Source organism: Aptenodytes patagonicus, chromosome 6 (assembly GCF_965638725.1).
Source record: "Aptenodytes patagonicus chromosome 6, bAptPat1.pri.cur, whole genome shotgun sequence".
NCBI classification, from domain to species: domain Eukaryota; kingdom Metazoa; phylum Chordata; class Aves; order Sphenisciformes; family Spheniscidae; genus Aptenodytes; species Aptenodytes patagonicus.
Window position 1 is genome coordinate 29,503,753 of NC_134954.1, and position 17,957 is coordinate 29,521,709.

At 50.6% G+C, this 17,957-nt stretch overlaps 1 protein-coding gene across 1 annotated transcript; it reads left to right on the forward strand.

The window, feature by feature from the left end:
* The first annotated feature begins 1,254 nt into the window (after positions 1–1,254).
* DZIP1L (DAZ interacting zinc finger protein 1 like) lies at positions 1,255–12,855 on the forward strand. The gene is made up of 14 exons (XM_076340579.1): positions 1,255–1,731; positions 2,646–2,730; positions 3,652–3,776; positions 4,148–4,309; positions 4,542–4,674; positions 5,815–5,960; positions 6,507–6,537; positions 7,360–7,404; positions 7,865–8,001; positions 9,186–9,378; positions 9,763–9,967; positions 10,770–10,921; positions 11,753–11,892; positions 12,715–12,855. The coding sequence occupies exons 1-14, from the start codon at positions 1,255–1,257 to the stop codon at positions 12,853–12,855; spliced, it is 2,172 nt and encodes a 723-aa protein (XP_076196694.1).
* The last annotated feature ends 5,102 nt before the right edge of the window (positions 12,856–17,957 follow it).

Consider the following 17,957-nt stretch of genomic DNA (forward strand, 5'->3'; position numbering starts at 1 on the left):
AGGCCCTCGGTTGGAAAATCCTGCATGCAGGGCTGGCTTAGCCTGGCAGCCCCTTGCCTGTGCTGTGCCCTTGCCCATGCCACCATCACCCTGTGTGCCTGGTGGGGCTGAGCCTTGGAGAAACACAAGTGGGAGCCTTGGAGCCTCCCACTTGCAAACAACTTTTTGGGGACTGAAATTAGGGCAAAAAAGCTGATTTTGGCACTCTTTCTGCTGCAAACAGGCAATGATAACCACTGCCCCCTCTTCCTCTGAGTTAGCAGAGGAGAGCCTAGGAAAGCTCGGCTTTCTTGCACCGTGCCCGCAGTTACTCAGCGTCTCCCTGGGTTGCCTGACCCTGTTTGTCATTGTCTGGCAAGCACAAAAGTAGCTTTTGGCTGTTCAGGAGGCACACACGTGTGCAGGGCGGTGGGCTGGCTGGGAGTCATGTTACCACTGTACACAGCACGCCCAGCAACACACCAACACTGCTCTGGCTGCTCCGCTCCGTGTCCCAGGGTGGTCAGCCTGTGCAGGAACCCCATCCGCATCCAAAAACATGGTAAGTGGCCTTTCAGCAAAGCACTTTTTTTAAAAAATGAAGTATCTTGAAAGTGGCAGGTGGGTGTAGCAGAGGGGAAATTGTAACGTGGGGCAGCAGCAAATCCCTAGCTAGAGACTAAGAACAATATAGGTCTATTTCACAGATTTAAAACTATGTATTTTAAATACAATTGTTTAATTATTGTTTAGGACACAGCTAGGAAAACAAGCAAACACCACTTCTGGAAATGGTCTGGGTTTAGGTCAGAGCAAGGCACCACAGAAGGCAGCAGTGTTGTGATATTAAAGTGTGTCCAGTGTTTACCGTGTATGGTTTGAAAACAGGCTAATTCTGTTTCCCTAAAACAGGTACACTCAGGAGAGTTCATTCAGAACAGGTTATTGTAAAGAGTTGCAATGCAACACTTTTAGAAGTCTCCCTTACCAAAAGTAGATGGTGAACAAACTGGCAGATTTTTTTTTTGCAGAATTTGGCAAAGCAGTAGATAGGAGTTCTGGATGGGTAGGGAAAAGGAAGGGTTCTTGTTTTCTGCCTTGTAAGATAAGCTCTGACCTGCTCCCCGGTGCCTGCAGCGTGTGCAGGCTGGTGCAGGCTGCAGTGGAGCCAGAGGACGGCTGTGGGGTCAGCCCTAACACATACCTTTTGCATTCCAGCCCTTTTTTGCAGACATTTACCACCCACTGCACCAGCCTGTACCTGGGGCTGCGGGGATGCCAGAGGAACCCCCGGGACCCACCATCCCGGTAGACATCCCCCCCTTCTACTTCCAGCCCCGCCAGGTCGGTGTGGACTGGCATCGCTTCAGTGCCATCGATGTGGAGCGGGTGGCCCAGGAGGTGGACGTGGCCGTGCTCCAGGAGCACATTGCCGGCGTGACCTTCTGCAACCTGGATGGGGAGCGGTGCCCCCACTGTGGGCAGCCAGCAGATCCCGTCCTGCTGAAGGTGCTCAGGATGGCCCAGCTAAGCATTGAGTACCTGCTGCATTGCCAGGAGCGCCTGGGGACCAGCCTGGCCATGCACGCACAGCGCCTGCAAGCTGCCCACGCCAAGCTGGCTTGCACCCAGCAGCAGGCAGCAGAGCAGGCGGCGCAGCTCCAGGGGGCAAAGGAGGAGAGCAGGAGGTGGAAGAAGCTGATTGCCACACAGCAGCTCCTCCTGCAAGCTGGCCCCAACACCTACTGCAAGGTGCGTGGTGGAAAGGTGTAAGGGGTGTAAAGCGTGTCCCTGTGCAGGATGCTCTTTGCCGCACCCTGCCTTTGTAGCCCTGCTGCAGTTACACCTTGGCCCCAGAAAAGGGGCTGGCCAGCCCTGCTGCTTTCCCTGGCGCTGGTTCATCACCTTCATGGAGACTGCAAAGTCCTTGCTAGGGAAGCTCCCTTTTTTTGTGCTAACTACAGGTAGTCAGAGCTGCACAGAGTGTGGGAGAGGGGGTCTGTAGAGGGCTGGCTGGGGAGATCTCATGAGATCCCTGTGTCCTGGGGATGTCCCTTCATGCCAGGGAGACTTTAAACAGCCTCCAGACCAGTGAAAGATTTCTGGATGCTCCTGGATTTGGTGGTGATTTTGCTTTTTCCCCCCACCAAGCTTTTCCCACGCTTTCAGCAGGAAGCCTGCTGGCTGTGCCTATTTGTCTACTACTTCTCCATCACCAAATCGGCCCACTCACTTATTCCTGGAGAATAAAAGCCACTCAAACCAGGTGATTTAGGTTCATACAGCCTAGTCATCCCCACAAGGGCAGCTCTCCCTTCCTCCAGAGCCTGAGCAGGACCCTGTTATAACCAGGACCTCACTGCTGCTTTGGCCACCTTATTGCACTGCTCTGTTGGGGAAAGCAGCATTTTTTTTTCCCCCCGAGTAGTATCCCTGCACCATCTTGGCTTCTGCCTTCTCCTGACCCCTAAAGGGTTTTTTCTTTGGCTTCAGACGGAAGAAACTCCTAATACCCTCCATCTACGTACCTCCAGCACGACAGCCACATCTCTTGCAGTCTCCCTTTTGCTTTAAAGCAGCAAAGCTTTGTCTGCCAGGCAGGGGACATGGGGAGTGCCCCTTTCTGCAGATCCCAGTCCCTCTGCTGACTTTTCCCCCCTCTCCAGTGCCACCTCTGCGATAAAGCCTTCATGAACAACTCCTTCCTGCAAGCCCATGTGCAGCGCCGGCACGCAGAGGCCACCGAGATGGGTGAGCACTGGGACAATTTCTCCCTTCACTTTCCCAGGCAGGTTTTCCCCCATTGGATGTGGATGCTGGAAACCAGAAAGTGACCGTAGGAGGTTAAAGACAACTTCTTCTAACTTATTTTTTCTTCTGCATTTCTGTGAATATTTATTGAATGCTTTCTGCTTGCTGCCTTTCCCTCAAGCACAGGTAGGATATGCAGCCAAATATGAGACTGCGTGAGCATTTAAAACTCATCTCTGCACCTCAGTTTCCCTAAGGATCTTCTCCACCCAAAGATTCCACAGGACCGTGGGGATGGAGCTATGTTGGGGAGTTCGGGAGAGTGTTTTGCTAGAGTGGGAGAGGGGTTCACCTTCTCCATGCCCCTTTTTTGGCAAGGAATTGATGCTCCTTTGCAAAATGCTTTGAAAGCTGCAGGTATAACATGCTGTATGAGAGCCACAGAGCCTTGTTACAGCTTCACGTGCACCCAGCACTTGAACTTGGCAATAAAAAAGCTGCTTTTGCTGTTTGCTGGCAGGTTGAAACCCCAGCCCGGGGCTGATGCAATGCAACGCAACAGGTTGAGCTTTGCTCCAGAGGCACCTTCCCCAGTGCAGCCTTAAATGTCCAAGCAGGGCACTTTGGCTGCTTGGGAGAACAAGCCCAGTGCAAAGCCACGTTGCTCCACAAGCTGCTAATCTCTCCCAAGTTTACAGAATTAAAAAATAAATAAATAAAAATAATCAGAGGCCACATGGCCACATTTGTCATGGTTTTTCCTGCAGCTCAGCTACCTGCTTCTCCACCCTGAAGCCCTGCAGTGGTTTTGCTCAGTACCTTAGTAGGATTCCCCCCCGCCCCCAACCAAAGCAAAATCCCAGTAGGAGCTAGCAGATTGCACCCTTGCTCACAGTGCCTGTGTTTCCCTGAGCTTTGCAGAGAGGCAGAAGATGAAGCAGGTGGAGCAAATGGAGGATGAGGTGGAGGAGTTGAAGGCAAAACTGCGGGAGATGCAGCAGCAGCTGGAAGCAGAGAGGGGAGCGGAGAAGCTGCGCAGGGAGCAGGTATGGAGCAAGAGCACTGCACCTGTTTGGAAAAAATGGGGGTAGGAGAAGTGATGAAACGGTGAAAGCACAGGTGAAAAAGGCGCTGAAAAATATTTTATGTTGGGGCTCATGTTTATTTCTTTGGAAAATTTGCCCCAAAAAATTCCCGTGGGAAATGTCATGTGGAAATAAGGACTGTGTAAGTGTACGTGCCCAGGAGGCTGTGCTGCCTCGACCTCCCCATGGTGTGCAAGCAGGCTGTGAGCAGCAACAGGTGTAATGAGAGCATTGGTGCTCATCCCACTGGTGCCAGGGCAGAAGCCCCAGCCTTTGGTGCTTCTGGTCTGCAGCCAAGATGTCTCCTGCCCTGATTTTTCCACTCCCTTTAGGAAACTGAGAGAGCTCGCCATCAAGAAGAGAAGGGCAGGAGAGATTTGGAAAGGTGGAAAGAGGAGGAGAGGATGAAGCTGCATGAAGAGATAGATGGCCTGAGGCATGTTTTCCTTGCAGTGTTCAAGGATGTGGCCAGCAGGAGCAGTGCCATGGAGGGGGTAAGCAAGCACTCCGCATGCTCCTTGAGGCAGGTGAGGGGATGTTCAAGCCTGCTGCTTCACCTGGTCCAGGTGGCATCACAGGTTCACAGCCCAAAGAGGCTTCATTTCTTTGCTCCTGGGGCACACCAGCATTTTGGGGTCGGAAGCAGTGGCTGGCCAAGGTTGGGCTCCCCAGGAGAAAAGTGGAGCCTCCTGTGGGACACACAGCTCCTTCCTCTCCCCACTCCAGAAACTGCAGGAGCTTCAGGCCAGAGAGGCAGCGGAGTCCAACCTGGGGACCCTGCAGGACGATGACACCGAGAGGCCATGGTGGCAGGCACCAAGCTGGGCAGAGCTGCGAGGCGAGCAGGAGAGGATGGCAGTGCAGGTGGGCAATGCGGTACCTGTGTCCTTACCCTTACTGCACATCCCAGGAGGTGCGTTTGGATGAAGATGGACCCACATCCATGCACCAATGTGTGCATCTGCTTTGTGGGCGTCTGATCTCAGCTCAGGTTCAGGTAGCAATGGGCTCCTGCTGGTGTAGAGCACTGACAGTCCGAGTCCAGAGATGGGACCTGGAGGGTGCAGGGGGCATGTCACAGTCCCTGTGGTCAGCCTGCTTACTGCAGGGAAACCCATCTTCACTGGAGCACTGCAGAAGCTCACCATATGGAAAAGCACTTAAATAAACAAAAGAAATTTATTTACCCATGCATCAACTGCCTTCTCAATGTCTAAAAACATGTAAAGAATGCTTTACCGTGCATGGTAAAGCACTCTTACTCTGAGCATGGAGTGAGCTCTGAGCATGGAGTGAGTTGGGAACAGCACTGCCGTTACAGTGCCAACCATCCTTCGGGGACCCAAAGGGAAGCTGAATTTTCTCTGAGCATGGATGTGATCGGGTGCCCATGCCCACAAGAAGCCCCCAACCTGCAACCCAAGGAGGGAAGTGCCTGTGTGTTTAATTTGGCAGAGGGCAGAGCAGAGGCAGGTGCTGGAGGACCTACAGAGGGAGAACTGGGCACAGAAGGTCCAGGTGGGTGCCATATGTCCTTGGCAGCTCCCAGGCACCTCGCTCAGAAAAGGCCTTGTTTTCTTTATGGTTCAAAGCCCAGAGATGTTAGGTCTCTTCAGGAGAACCGGGGATGCCCTCTCTGCAGATCAGCCCAGCAAGTGGTAGGTGGAAAGAGCAGGGCTACACACTTTAAATGAGCCTTGGCTGGACTTCAAAGCCCAGGGCAACAGAGTATAGTTATTATGTTATCAAGGGGAAAGAATAAAGGAAATGCAGCGACCAAAGCTGTATCCTGTCACAGCCGATGAGAAGACACGAGCTTGCCACCAGCAGACTTTGAAGCTGGCCATATATCTTCTGCAGGGCCAGATCTGCCCTTTGGAGGACATCTCAATAATGAATAAAAATCCAGAGAACTGCCCTTGCTTTCTGGGGAAGGGAAGAGATGGCTCCAGACCCATTTTTTACCATGTTCAAGTCTTCTTGTTCCTTTTTTGCCCCTTTCAATTGAAGAAAGAGAACAAGACGCTCCGTACCGTCTCATCCCAGGACCAGCAGGCTTTTATGGACCGTGTCCATCAGGAGATGGATGCCCTCAGCACCCGTCTCAGGGAGCAGCCCAAGGTCACGAAGTCCCAGGAGAAGGCAGCAAGTGAAATAAAAAAAAAAGGCGGTCTTGGTTCATCAAGAGGGTTTAAGCAGATGTTTAACTCTAAGCAGCCTTAAAATATTTGCTGAGTTAAGACTAAGCCTATTTTAAAGCCCATTCTGTAATGCTTTGCTATATTCGGCTCTTTTTTGCACTCAATAAGCACGAAGCATTGCATGAATATCTTCGGCACGAACCATGCCCACCAGGATGCAGATCACCAGAGCAACACTTTGCATTACAATTTGGATCATCTTTTACTTGTTATCAGATCAATGAATAGCACGTGGGGTATAACAGGATGGTATCTGATGTGCCAGTGATCATATTATGGAAGGGAAAGCCCCTAAGCTGACCCCTTACATGTATGGTCTGCTTAAGGGAAATAGCTCTTGGGGCGTTTATGTGCCCACTTTAGGCTCTTGCTATTTTCTGCTCCTTTTTTGAATGCATTTAATAATAATACTCTGCAGAAAGAGGAAAAATTCCCAAAATTATAGACAAAAAAATGATCTTTCAATGATACCCAGTCTATTTCTTTACAGATCAAGCTATTCTCTGCAAGCAAACCTGAAGGTAATGATTGCATTTTTAAAGTGAATCAATTTGGGTCTAGATAATTTTTTCATAGCTAACAGCCCTTCAGACCACAATATCTTCTCTGTCTCCTTCTACAAAAGCGTGCCATGGAGTCCTCTCCAGGGAGCTGACTGTATGTCCTCTCACACGAAGCTGTGGAGTGGACACCTTCCAGTCCCTTGACTATATGCTGCAACAGCATAGACCGCAGCTTTGGTCACTGGCACAAAACTAACTTGTCTCTTGGGTGGGTTTTGCATTGTAGCCATACCCCAAAGGAATGAGATTTTAATCAAGCACTCACAGCAAACGGATGACCTTGCCTCCTCCAAAATGATGCCAGTGGTTATTTGCATAAAAATAAGGAGCTGAGGCATGCTGTGGTTTCTTCTTCTTCTGGGTTTTCTATAATCAAGTGCCAGGGAAAGAAAACGGGGACTTCTCAGCTCCCTAATGCCTGTGGTGCAGCCGCAGACCTGGCCAGGTGCTGCTGCTCAGAAAACAAGAAAGGCCATAAGACAGGGATGGCTATTAGCAAATACCCAAGGGGTACTTCGTTGACCCCAGCCCTGAGGGGTAGCAGAGGGCTGTTTGCCTACTGACATCCTCCAGCTGGTGGCCTTGGCAGGTGAGTGCCCCAGGGTTTCCCTCAGGGATGTTCTCCAAGGGCTAGTGCCAGACCTGGGCCAGCCTTGGATCCCCAAGGGGACGGAAAGTCCATACTTTCCCTATAGGAAAAACAGGTGATGATCAGCACTTGCTTCTGCGCTGGGGCCTCGGCTCCTGTTTGACCCTCACAGGCTCCTTTCTTCCCTGCAGTGACCCAGGAGGTGACCAAAGTGGTGCCTGATGAAGAGTCGTCAGGTGGGTACTGGAGCTGGCACATCCCTGTCCCGAGAGCATGAGGATGAAGCTGGCGTTTGGCTTGGGGTGTTGTGCGGTGAGGACGAGGGGGTGCTGGGCAAAGCTGGCGGTGATGAGGTGGTGGGCTGGGGACAGAGGGGATGACCTCGCTGGTCCCCTCTTGGCTGTGCAGAGTACAACAGCACCATGACCAGCCCTGCTGCCAACGCTTCACCCGGGAAAGCTGTCCCAGGCAGTTGCTGGGCTGTGGGTGGGATTTTGGAAAAGCTGTGGGCAGGAATTAATCAAATTAGAGGAGGAAGAATCTTCCCTTCATAGAGGGATGTAGTCTGCTGAGAGCAACCAGTTGCTTGCTCTGGGACTGGTGGGATCCATGTCCCCAAAGAGGAGGAGGGACTCACCGGCCCAGGGCGCAGACCATGTGTCACTGTGCTGGTAGCAGCACCCACCTTTACTCCAGGCAGAAAGAAGGCTGCCCTGGGTGGGAAGCAGAGGCTGCTGGAAGCCCTACGGAGAAACCCAAACCTCCTGAAGCAGTTTCGCCCCATCCTGGAGGAAGTGCTGGAAGAAAAGCTGGAGAGCATGGGGGTCAAGAGGGTAAGTCTGCCCTTTCGGTGCCAGCATTTGCAATGCCAGCTCTGAGCCAGTGCAGGGACACAAAGATTTGGGGCGGGGGGGGAGAACAACTGAAATACAAACAGGCAGTAAAAAAAAATCCCCATCTGGAGCAATCACACCCTGAGAGGCAAATAGGAAGGTGGAGGCAGAATCACACAGTAGCACAGGGAATAAACCGCCATGATCCCAGCCCTGAGGTTGGTTATTAGTATCTCTCCAGCAAATCTTTCTCACAAGCAGCCTTTTATATGCTAAATTAGCCAGGGCTCCCTCTCTTCTAGGAAAGGAGGGTGTTTGAGGGCACAGCAGCCCCTGTCATGGGGATTTCAAGGGGACTTTCACTGTCCAAGTCCTTTTCATGCCAAGCATATTAAATAGTACCTCTGACAAGTCTTCCTGAGCTCCCAGCAATGCAACACCACCACCTAGCACCTTGCAGAGCTGGTGCAAGGACAGTGAGCAGGCAGGCAGCGGGCACGGCTGCTGCGGACCCGTGTTGCTCCATCGACCGGTGTTTCTGAGCAAGGCAGTGTTTCTGTTTTGGGTCCCGAGGGCACAAAGAGAAAGCAGTGACTGAATGGCTTCTCGTGTGATTTGTTTTCTGGAGGTGCATGTAAGGAGTACTCCTGGGTTCATTTCACATAGGCTGGAGCCCTGGCATGTCCCCCCTTTTCCTGGCATGTTATTCAGGAACACGGAGGTGGTGTCACAAGAAGCAGAGGTGCCCAAAGCCAGGCCCACAGGCGTACACCGCCCTTCACCCTTCACTTCTCATCACTTTGCATCTCTACAAGCCCAGGTGGTCATTCGTGGTCACAAAACCTGCTCGAGTTGTAAATACCTCCTAAGACAAAATGCTGCGTTTACCCTGTAGCCTAGAAATTGCCCAAAATAGCTGATATTTACTCTTCAGTGGTCATTTACCAAATCAGATGAGGGCTTTGCAAATGATGACTGAAGCCTCATTGTGGGCTGTTTGTATGGGATACATTGTGCTGGGGAAACAATGGGTGTCAGGGCTGGTGAGAGCTTTCTTGGGGTTTGGACAGGGCTTGGAGCTTGCAGGATGCTCTTGAGATACGGGTAGTGCTGCCAAGGTCTTGTTTCACCACTCAGCACTGTGGGAGGACAACGTTGGGCTCCTCAGCCACCCTCTGCTTTAGGTTGCGAAGGGGATCTCCACTTGGACCTACAAAAGCCTCCAGGCTCTGGTCAGGCTTCAGCAGCAACAGAAGGCTGAGAAATTTCCTGGTCTCCTCTGCCTGAGGGATGAGTTGGTCCGAGCGGTGATGGGGAAAATTAGACAATGCAAGAAGCCCAGCAGAACTTTGCCTCGACAGCTCTCCATCATCCCAGGTGAAGTGACCTCCTGTCCTCTCTACATACCAACCATGGGGACCTGTGGCCACCCACCAATGGCCAGAGGATGCCATTCCCTTACCCAGTGAGACAAAGACAGAGAAAGGGCAGGAAAGGGCATTTAGGGTGATGCAAGTTTCTGCAATTGCTCTCTGCATATTGACCTCGTGGGTTGGCCTGACATACTCAGGAAAAAACATTAGCTGTCCCCAAAAGCCCCAGCAGAGTGAAATACAGGTTTGGCAGTGCTTGCAAATCCCTTTCTCCCCCTTTTTCTACACAACCCCATGTCGGGTGGGCTGCGTGGCTCCCCCAAGGGCAACCCACAGGACTAGCAGGAGGTGGGTGGTGATTCTCCTTGCTCTCAATATTGCCTTCCAGCTCAAAGCCAGCAGAGCCCCAGGTCCATTCATGGGTCACAGCCCATGGCAATACCAGCTGCAGTAGAACCTGAAGCCTCAGTAATCCTCCAGCCTGCTCCTTGGAGCAGAACCCGCTCCACCCACAGCCCCCCAAGGACTCCCTGGGGCACCCTGCGGACCTCCAAAGCCAGCAGTCCCCACCAAAGACTTGTCCCACGGTGGAGGTGAGTCCCATCACCTCCTTTCGGTCTCCAGGCAGGTGGGCAGTGCCCGGGACCCTTAACCACAACCTGGCACCAAGTATGCTGAGTGTTGCCCAAACACCAGCACCTTTGGAAACTGCCGAGTGGTGAGTGATGTGGCACCCCAGAGCAGTTTGTTTGGAAAAGGAGTTTTCTGGGGTCTCCCTGCCCATATGGTCTAACTCAAACAACTCAGCGAAGTCAGACCTGAGGGCCTGCACCCACCATGTGGTGCTGGAGACAAACACGGGGCATTTCCCACTGGTGTTTGGCTCCTTTTTCCCCTCCCAGAACCTCTGCAAGGGGATGAAGGAGTTCTCTTGGGGTTTTGGAGCAAAAGTAGTAAAGATGTAAAATAAAAGCTTGGAGAAACTGTGCAGGCGATGCAGAGAAGAAACAACATAAAGAGGCTGTGAGATGGCAGCAGAGAGGAAGAGGAGCTCATTTGTGACCAAGAGCAAGAGAGGAAAAGGAGTTACTTGTTTGCTCCAGGAGCAAGAAAAAGCCAGATCTAGGTTTTAAACTCAAGCAAAGCAATATCCAAATGTAAGGCAAAGTATGGGTGTGAGTATTTGTTGGAGAGGCCAGCAGGAGAGTGTTTGCAGTCAGTGGGTGTGATGGATCTGTCCACATCCATGGTAAACGCAGAGCTTCTCCATGGGCGGCCCTGCTCAGGGTCAGATCACAGCCCAGAGCATCGCAGGGCTTCCCCGCGTCTGCTGCAGGAGTGGGGTAGGGGGACGCCAGAGCAACCCCATGCCCGATCCATCTCTCTGTGCACCAGTTCAGAAGTGGTGCTGGGAGGGAAGAAACCTGCCCCATCCCCTGTGAGGCTCAGCTTTCAGCAAGAGGCAGCGCTCTCCACAGTGGTGCTGGGGGATGAGACTGACTCTGACGGGTGGGACCTGGACTCGCTGGAGGAAACGGCTGGTTCAGGTACTGCCTGTTCTTGTAGCAACCACTGTGGGTCAGCGAGGTGGTGGGGACAGTCCTGGTTAGCACCATCAGTGCTGCTGTGTCACCTTCTTCCTGGGGCTGAAATGGGACAAGTCTTACCCCACCATCCCCCATACTTAGCCACGCAACGGGGCACTGGTGGCTTTAACCATCTGCAACGTGTGTGCCTGACCCTGCCAGAGTATTTTCCTAGGGCTCAATAAACCCTGTGGCTCTTCCTTTGCTCAGAGGAAAACCAGACTGCCTAGAGGATGCAGGGAACCCTACAGGACTGAAAGGGCTGTCAAACACAAGGAGGAAAGCTTGTTTTAACAGTCAGCTGTATGCTGCAAAACCTGATGTGAACCATGTGTCAGGAAATGAGGTGGGAACTGCTCCTGGACCCCTCAGAGAGGTGGGGGGGCAGCGGGAGGCACCTGTTGCCTATGCATTAACTGCAGACAGCAGCAGGTACTCTTTGCCTGTGGCTTTGGTGTGTCCCAGGCCAGAAAAGAGCTGTCGGTGCTCTGCCACACACCACTAGCCCAGGCTGTGTGTGCAGATGGAGGTTTCCTCCAGCATCCTTGCAAGCAGGGGAGCATTACCCACCCAGTGCTTGCTTGGGGAGGGAACCCTCCCATGCTTTATCTTATGCACAAAATATTTACTTCCTGAAACAGCTCCATTGGGATGGGTCCAGACAGTGCTAGTGAGTTTAAGCTACTTTGAAACCAACTTGCCCTGGGGCGGCTGGTGGTCCCTCCCTTCTCACTGAGCTGTGCCATCACTGTGCCTTGGGGCTCCCTGTTTAATCTGCTCTGTCCTGCACAGGGACAGCCACATCCACAATGGTGAGGCTCTTGGAGAGATGCCTGGATGTAGTGGCACAGAGACCACCCAGCAGGGTGAAACTCTTCCCAGCCCTGAGCTTGGCATCGCCAAAAACCAGCCAGCCCGCCAAGAAACTCGAGGTATCTCATGCGAATGACCATAGGGATGTTCTCTGACATAATTTCCAGGAAAAAAGGCATGTCAAACCCTCTTTTCAGCTCATACCCATCAGCAGTGCCACAGGGCATAGTCTGTGTGCAGGGAGTTAAAACTTATGGCAGTAGAGACTTGGCCCTTGGCCCCTTCATCCAGTTACAGGTGTCTGTCCTTCCCCTAATGTTTTTCCATTCACCCTCTTTGGTGAAAAAAAAAAAAAAAATTATAATCAGTATTCATGCGATTGGGAGCAAAACAGTAAGCGCCAGAGAATCGAACTGAGAAGAGGTCTCTGGAACAAATCCAGAGATAATTGGAGTGATGCAATGGAGAAATTATTAAATTACTAAAACGGGACTTAAACATAACCTCAATTTATGGGTGAGAGCTGATGTAATTAAAGTGGTGGCAGTGTCGGAATCAAATTGCTTTTTCAGAAAAAAAATTAAAAAGGATTGTACCCAAGGAAGGCCCAGCACAAATACTGGGAAGATTTTTTGTTTTCTTATGCAATGACGATGAAATTCTGGGCCTTCATCTGACAAAGTTTAAAAAAAAAAAAAGTGAAGCGTAAGATTTATGGGACAATTTGCAATTTGCAAGCCATGGAAGTAAAGGGTGTCCTGTGTGGCGTCCTGGTGCAACCATGTTTGGCCCTCTTTGCTCTAATTTTTGCATCAACCTGATGGAGAAGAAATCCCTGTTGATTTATAGTAGGGGAGCACAGGGTGCAAATGTCGGGGGGGGTGGGTCTGGCCCTGCTCAGAGCCCTGGCTCCCCTTCACCCTCTCTGTGCTCCTCTCCAGCTTGCAGGTGACAGCAGTGACCTGGAGACCTCCTCCCTGGAGGACCTGGCCGAGCCACCAGCCAGGTGGCTGCTGATCCTCAGGGGGCCACCTCGGTCCCCAGGGCCCTGGGGAACAGGGCTGCAAGGGGACACATGGTAGTGACAGGGAAGTGAGAGTCCGCTGCCAGCAGCCACTGGATGGTGCCACAAGACCAGAAACGGGCAGCAGCTGCTCTGCAGCCTCCCTAGGGCAGCTCCTGTGCTCCAGCCACCCCTCTTTTTGGGAAGACCCCAATATTTGGGCTCTCCCAAATAGCACAGGGGGGTTGGGTGCTCCCTGGCCAGCCACTGTGGATTGTACCAAGGAGGATAAATGCTGCATGGTCTGAAAAGGAGAGATTTCTGCTCTCCCTTCACGCATGCACATGAGCTATAACACAGTGCTCGATGGTGCCATGAGTTTTCGGAGCCCCAGCAGCTCTCCCTGGACTTTGCCCCCACAGGCTGGGGCCAACTCTCCACAGCGGACACAGCCTGGCACTTGTGTGTGGCTTTTTTATTCTTTAAGCAGTCCGAAAAACAGAGTCAGGGAGGGGAGAAAGCAGCTTTCCTTCTCATTGCGTCTTTCTTTGCCGGTGCTCCCGAGGGTGATGGAAAAGGTCTCGTTTTCCTGCTCTAGGAGGAACCTGGACTGAATGCACTCAGACAAAGTAACAAGCCGCAGCGGCTATCTCCTTCCTCCTTCCTTTCTTGAATTGGTGGAAACTCCAATCCAAAGGATGATTTTTTGCACTGTAAACATGACCACATAAGCCTGACTCCGCTGATAATGCTTATCCATGTAAATTAAGTTCATTTTCCTAATTCTCTCTGTATTTTGCACATTTGTAGCAGTGCATTTATGATCTTGATCCCTTAAAAGTATGAAATTTTGGAAAATGCAACAGGAAAAACTGGCACTTCTCAATATCTCTTCTCTTTTCCAACCCACTCCACTGCTGCTTCAAACTTCTGCCATTCCCTATTTCTAACATTTGCATGTGGATTTTAATGCTAGGGAGCAGGAAGCCCAACCAGGGCTGAGCAGAACAGGGTGAATTAATTTAACTTCATTGAACAGCAAAAGTGCCTTCCGGATAACGCTCCACAAACATGCAGAAAACCCTCCATATTTTGCAAATCCACATGTCCTCCAGTATGTGCACATTCACCTGTGGGCTTATACCCACCCATATGGCATAGCTCTCTAGCTGCATACCTTGAAAAGGAATTTTTCCATTTTAAACTTTCAATTTTAAATAAGAACGATACCTGGTTTGTGTTATTAATTGCTTACAGTGCTATTGCCAGATGCGTTACTTCATGTTTAATTTAACAGCTGTTGTTCTTTGTGGCGAGTGTTGATCATAATGAACACTGCTTTTAATCAATTAAATAAAGGAGGGATGTTTTCATCCCCTTCAGAGCACTGGTACTGGTAATTGGGAAAAAGAAACTATCTTTTTACCTGTTAAAAATTGCAGGTAGCAGTGAGCATTTGCTCCTGTGAGAAGGGTGATAGGAAACCTCTCCTGGCTCATGCACCTCTGCCCTCGTTGCCTGCCATACAGCAGCCCTGGGCTGGGCTCCGGTGCTCGCATGGTCCAAAGCCAATGGGGAAATAAATTTCTGCCCAAAAGAGCAAACAGGCAGGAAAAGGGCAGAAAGCAGAAGCTGTTTCGCCTTGACTACATGGCAAGCTCAGTGCCAAGGCAGGTGCCCTGCCCAGCGCTAAAATCTAAATCACACTCGTCCCACCAGCTGCTGACCAAACCTTGCCAGCCCCAGGTCCGGCTGCTTTTACTGCTCCTGCACGTGTTCACTTGCCGACAAGTGCAAGAATTACTCTTCCATTCGTTTTACCAGCAGTTTTCATGCCTGAGGTGCTTTTGAGCCATCTCAGTGAGCTTCATGCACTCAACACTGAGACCAGATGGTGCCAGGAAGGTAGGGGAAAAACTTCCCCCAAGTTTGGGAAGCTCCAAAAATACCTGGCAGCCTTGTGCTGAGAGAAGAGTGACAGTCATACTCTAATGAATAAATAAATAGCGATGCAGACAAAGCATTTTTATTTCAGACTGGACATTTTGAGCCAACAAGGTCCATGGGAGGTTGTTCTCTGCGTGCTGCAAGCTGCAGCGAGCCATATGGCAGAGGATGCATGATATGCATAGAAGAAGAGCCATGAAGATTCACCTTGGGTTATCCCAGGTGATGGGCTCTGTCTCCAGAGAAGACAAGAGAAGGGAAGAGGAAGGGGAGAAGTGACTCCAACAACATCAGCTCCATCAGTGTGTCTTGTCCAGAAAAGAAATTTTACTAAATTTTTTTTTCCTGTTGTTTTATGGGCTCCTTCCCCAGGTAAAGCAACTGCTTGTGTACCCCTTTTTAGAGTACTGTCCTTTTCTTGATGACACCAAACTGGGCCACATTGGACTCCTGTGCCCATTGGCACTGCTGAGTGCTCGTGCCTTGCTGCACAATGCCAAACCAGCAGACAGCAGCAGGGATACTCCCCAAGTAGGCGGATCACTGCAGCCAGGGGAATGCAAAACAAAGCAAAACAAAACAAAGTCGGCAGAAAGCACACAGTGGAAAACAAAGTCAGAAGTGTAAGTGGGGACTCTCGCTCGCAGCTAAGGTTAAATAGGCAGACAGGTGTCCTGATATTTCCTTCGTACAAAGATTTCTTTGTGATTGCATTAAGGAAACAAATTCAGCTTCTCCCGCAGGAGAAGAACAATGGAACGAGAGCCGCCTCGAAAATTAATTTCCTTCACCCTGTAAAGATGCAACACTGCAACGCCACGAGACAAGAAGACTTTGTTAGCAGCAAAAGCAATGGGGAGGCTGCTGCAGGTGGAGATGGCCCGTGCAAATCACGGGCATCCTGCCTTCACACTGCCAGCACCTCTCAGAGCCTGACACCACATCCCTTCCCTCTCAAGCCTTCGCACCTGCTCCTTGAGTCAAATCCTGCCCACTGGCATGCTGTGATTGTGCACCACCAGGCTGCTGCTTGCTAGTGGGTGGTGGAGCAGGCTCGTTCCATAGGCTGGAGCACATGTGCCTGTCCGTGCTGCTTAACACCCACAGGCTTTTCCTGAAAAGCTAAAAAAACCCCTGAAGTTTTGTTAAATGATGGAAAATGCAACCCTAGCATCATGGCATGATTTGGAGAAGCAGGGCCTGTCCAGTACCCATGCTTTTTCCTGGACATGGTTTTACCTTTCCTCCAGTGCAAGCAGCCCAATCCTCACCCCTCTGCCCTGACCTGCGTCCCCCACCCAGGCATGTAACCCCATCCCTCCCATACCCAAACTGCTCCCCTTAAATTCCCACAGGTTTTTATATTCCTCTAATTTTTCAACCTTGTCTTCAGTTCAGCATGGCATGGAGGGTTTTCCATGGTCTTCACCAATTGCTGAAACCTCGTTTCTCCTGCCAGAAGTGACTCCTTTGGCTTCGTCCTTTCTGGAGTCTTTGGAAACGGTAAAACAAGTTCAGAACCAGCAAGATAAAGAACTAGCCAATTTAATAAAGGAGAAACCACGCAAATCAGGGTTTCCCTCTGAAAAAGGGACCTTTGCAGTGCCATGCAAATTGAAGGGTCGAAGAGAAACCTGAGGTTGGTTTTACAAACACTATCCCAGCTGATGCCTGCACAACCAGCTTCCAGCTTGCAGATACTGTAACACAGCCATACTATTTAGGACATCCATGGGGCATAGGCATGACCCCCTTCCCATGGGCGCAAAGCAGCACAGCTACATTGAAACTGTTGGTCAGGCCCTTGCTAGGAGTTTAATGCCATTGGAGTCTTATGCTTTTTAAAATAATATGTTTTGCGTTTTGTTTTTCTCGACATTTGTCTTCGCGGGACTTCATTTATTGGTCATACTTTTATAAAGCATAAATATGTGGGACAATTAGTAGATAATCAAACCACAGCACTAACAATCTGAATGCAATGCAACTCTCCCACATAATACCAAGTAGAAAAAAATAAAGGAAAAGAAAAATCCTATCAAATTTATTCAGCTGGAATATCTCACCCAGAGAGCTATTCTCCCATAATATTTGGGGCAAGTACAGTGTCATAAATCTTAGTGCTGTTAATCCATAGACTCATTCATCTCTGTTCAGCTATATAAAAGCAATAACCTTGTCACTATAGGAAGGAAGATTTGGCTTTTAATTGCATATAGATTTCAAGACAGTTCTTATCTCATAGTCCAATTTGTAGCTTCAGATATGGGTCTTTGCTTCCCTTGGTCAAAGTCCATGCAAATCTGCCGTGCTCTCATATATATATAAATGGTGCGGAAGCTCAGAAAGAACCTATATAGAGCTCTGCCGGCAGATAATACACACAGCCTTTTCAGCATTTGCTTTATTGGACAAGCCTGTATTTAATTAGCTCCTCTGAAACAGGATATGCATTTTTCAGAGGACAATCAAATTTATGGAAACAAAACCATTTCTGACTGCAGGCACACATGCACACACACATCACCAATCACAATTTCCATGACTCATCTCCCTTGGTTCTGCAAGTGCTACCAAATGCATCCCTTGCCCTGCAGTTTATTGTCGATAAGGGCAAAATAATTGGCGGGGGGGAAGTCATCCCTCCCTCTCCAGTAACAACGTCAGGAGGAAACACTGGATTTATTCACGGGGCCAAGAGATCTGCAGCATCTGGGCTCCAGTTATTTCCAGGCTTTACTCAGCCAAAGTCTTCTAGAGGCACAAACCTCCTTGTTGCTGTGCAATTCGTCAAACCAGCAAGCCCAGTTTAGCCCAGCAAATATTTAACTGCTCCTCCCAAACTTCAGCCAGGCAGCAAAGCAGGATGGTGAGGGCTTTGCTGTGCATGCCTCAGTACAGCACTGTACCCTCCCAAGTTTCTGCCTGCAGGGTGACCGGCTTGAGAACAGGGTGTTGCTCTTTCGAGCAGCTCAGTTTTGCACGTAGTGCTGGGTTCAAAGCCTAAATTCACACCCTTTAAGGAAAAGTGCCTCCCTGCAGCGCTGGGGAGCCAGACACAGCATGAGGTCCAGAAGCTGTGTTTTGGGTGGGTGGCCCCAGGGTGCTCCTCAGGCAGCATATGGACTGGGTGTCCCTCCTCCCCGTGCAGCTGGTGCCTAACACCACAGGCTGTGGACATGACGTGTTTTTGTGTCCTTTGCACATGGGCACTGGGGCACAGCGGCACTGGGA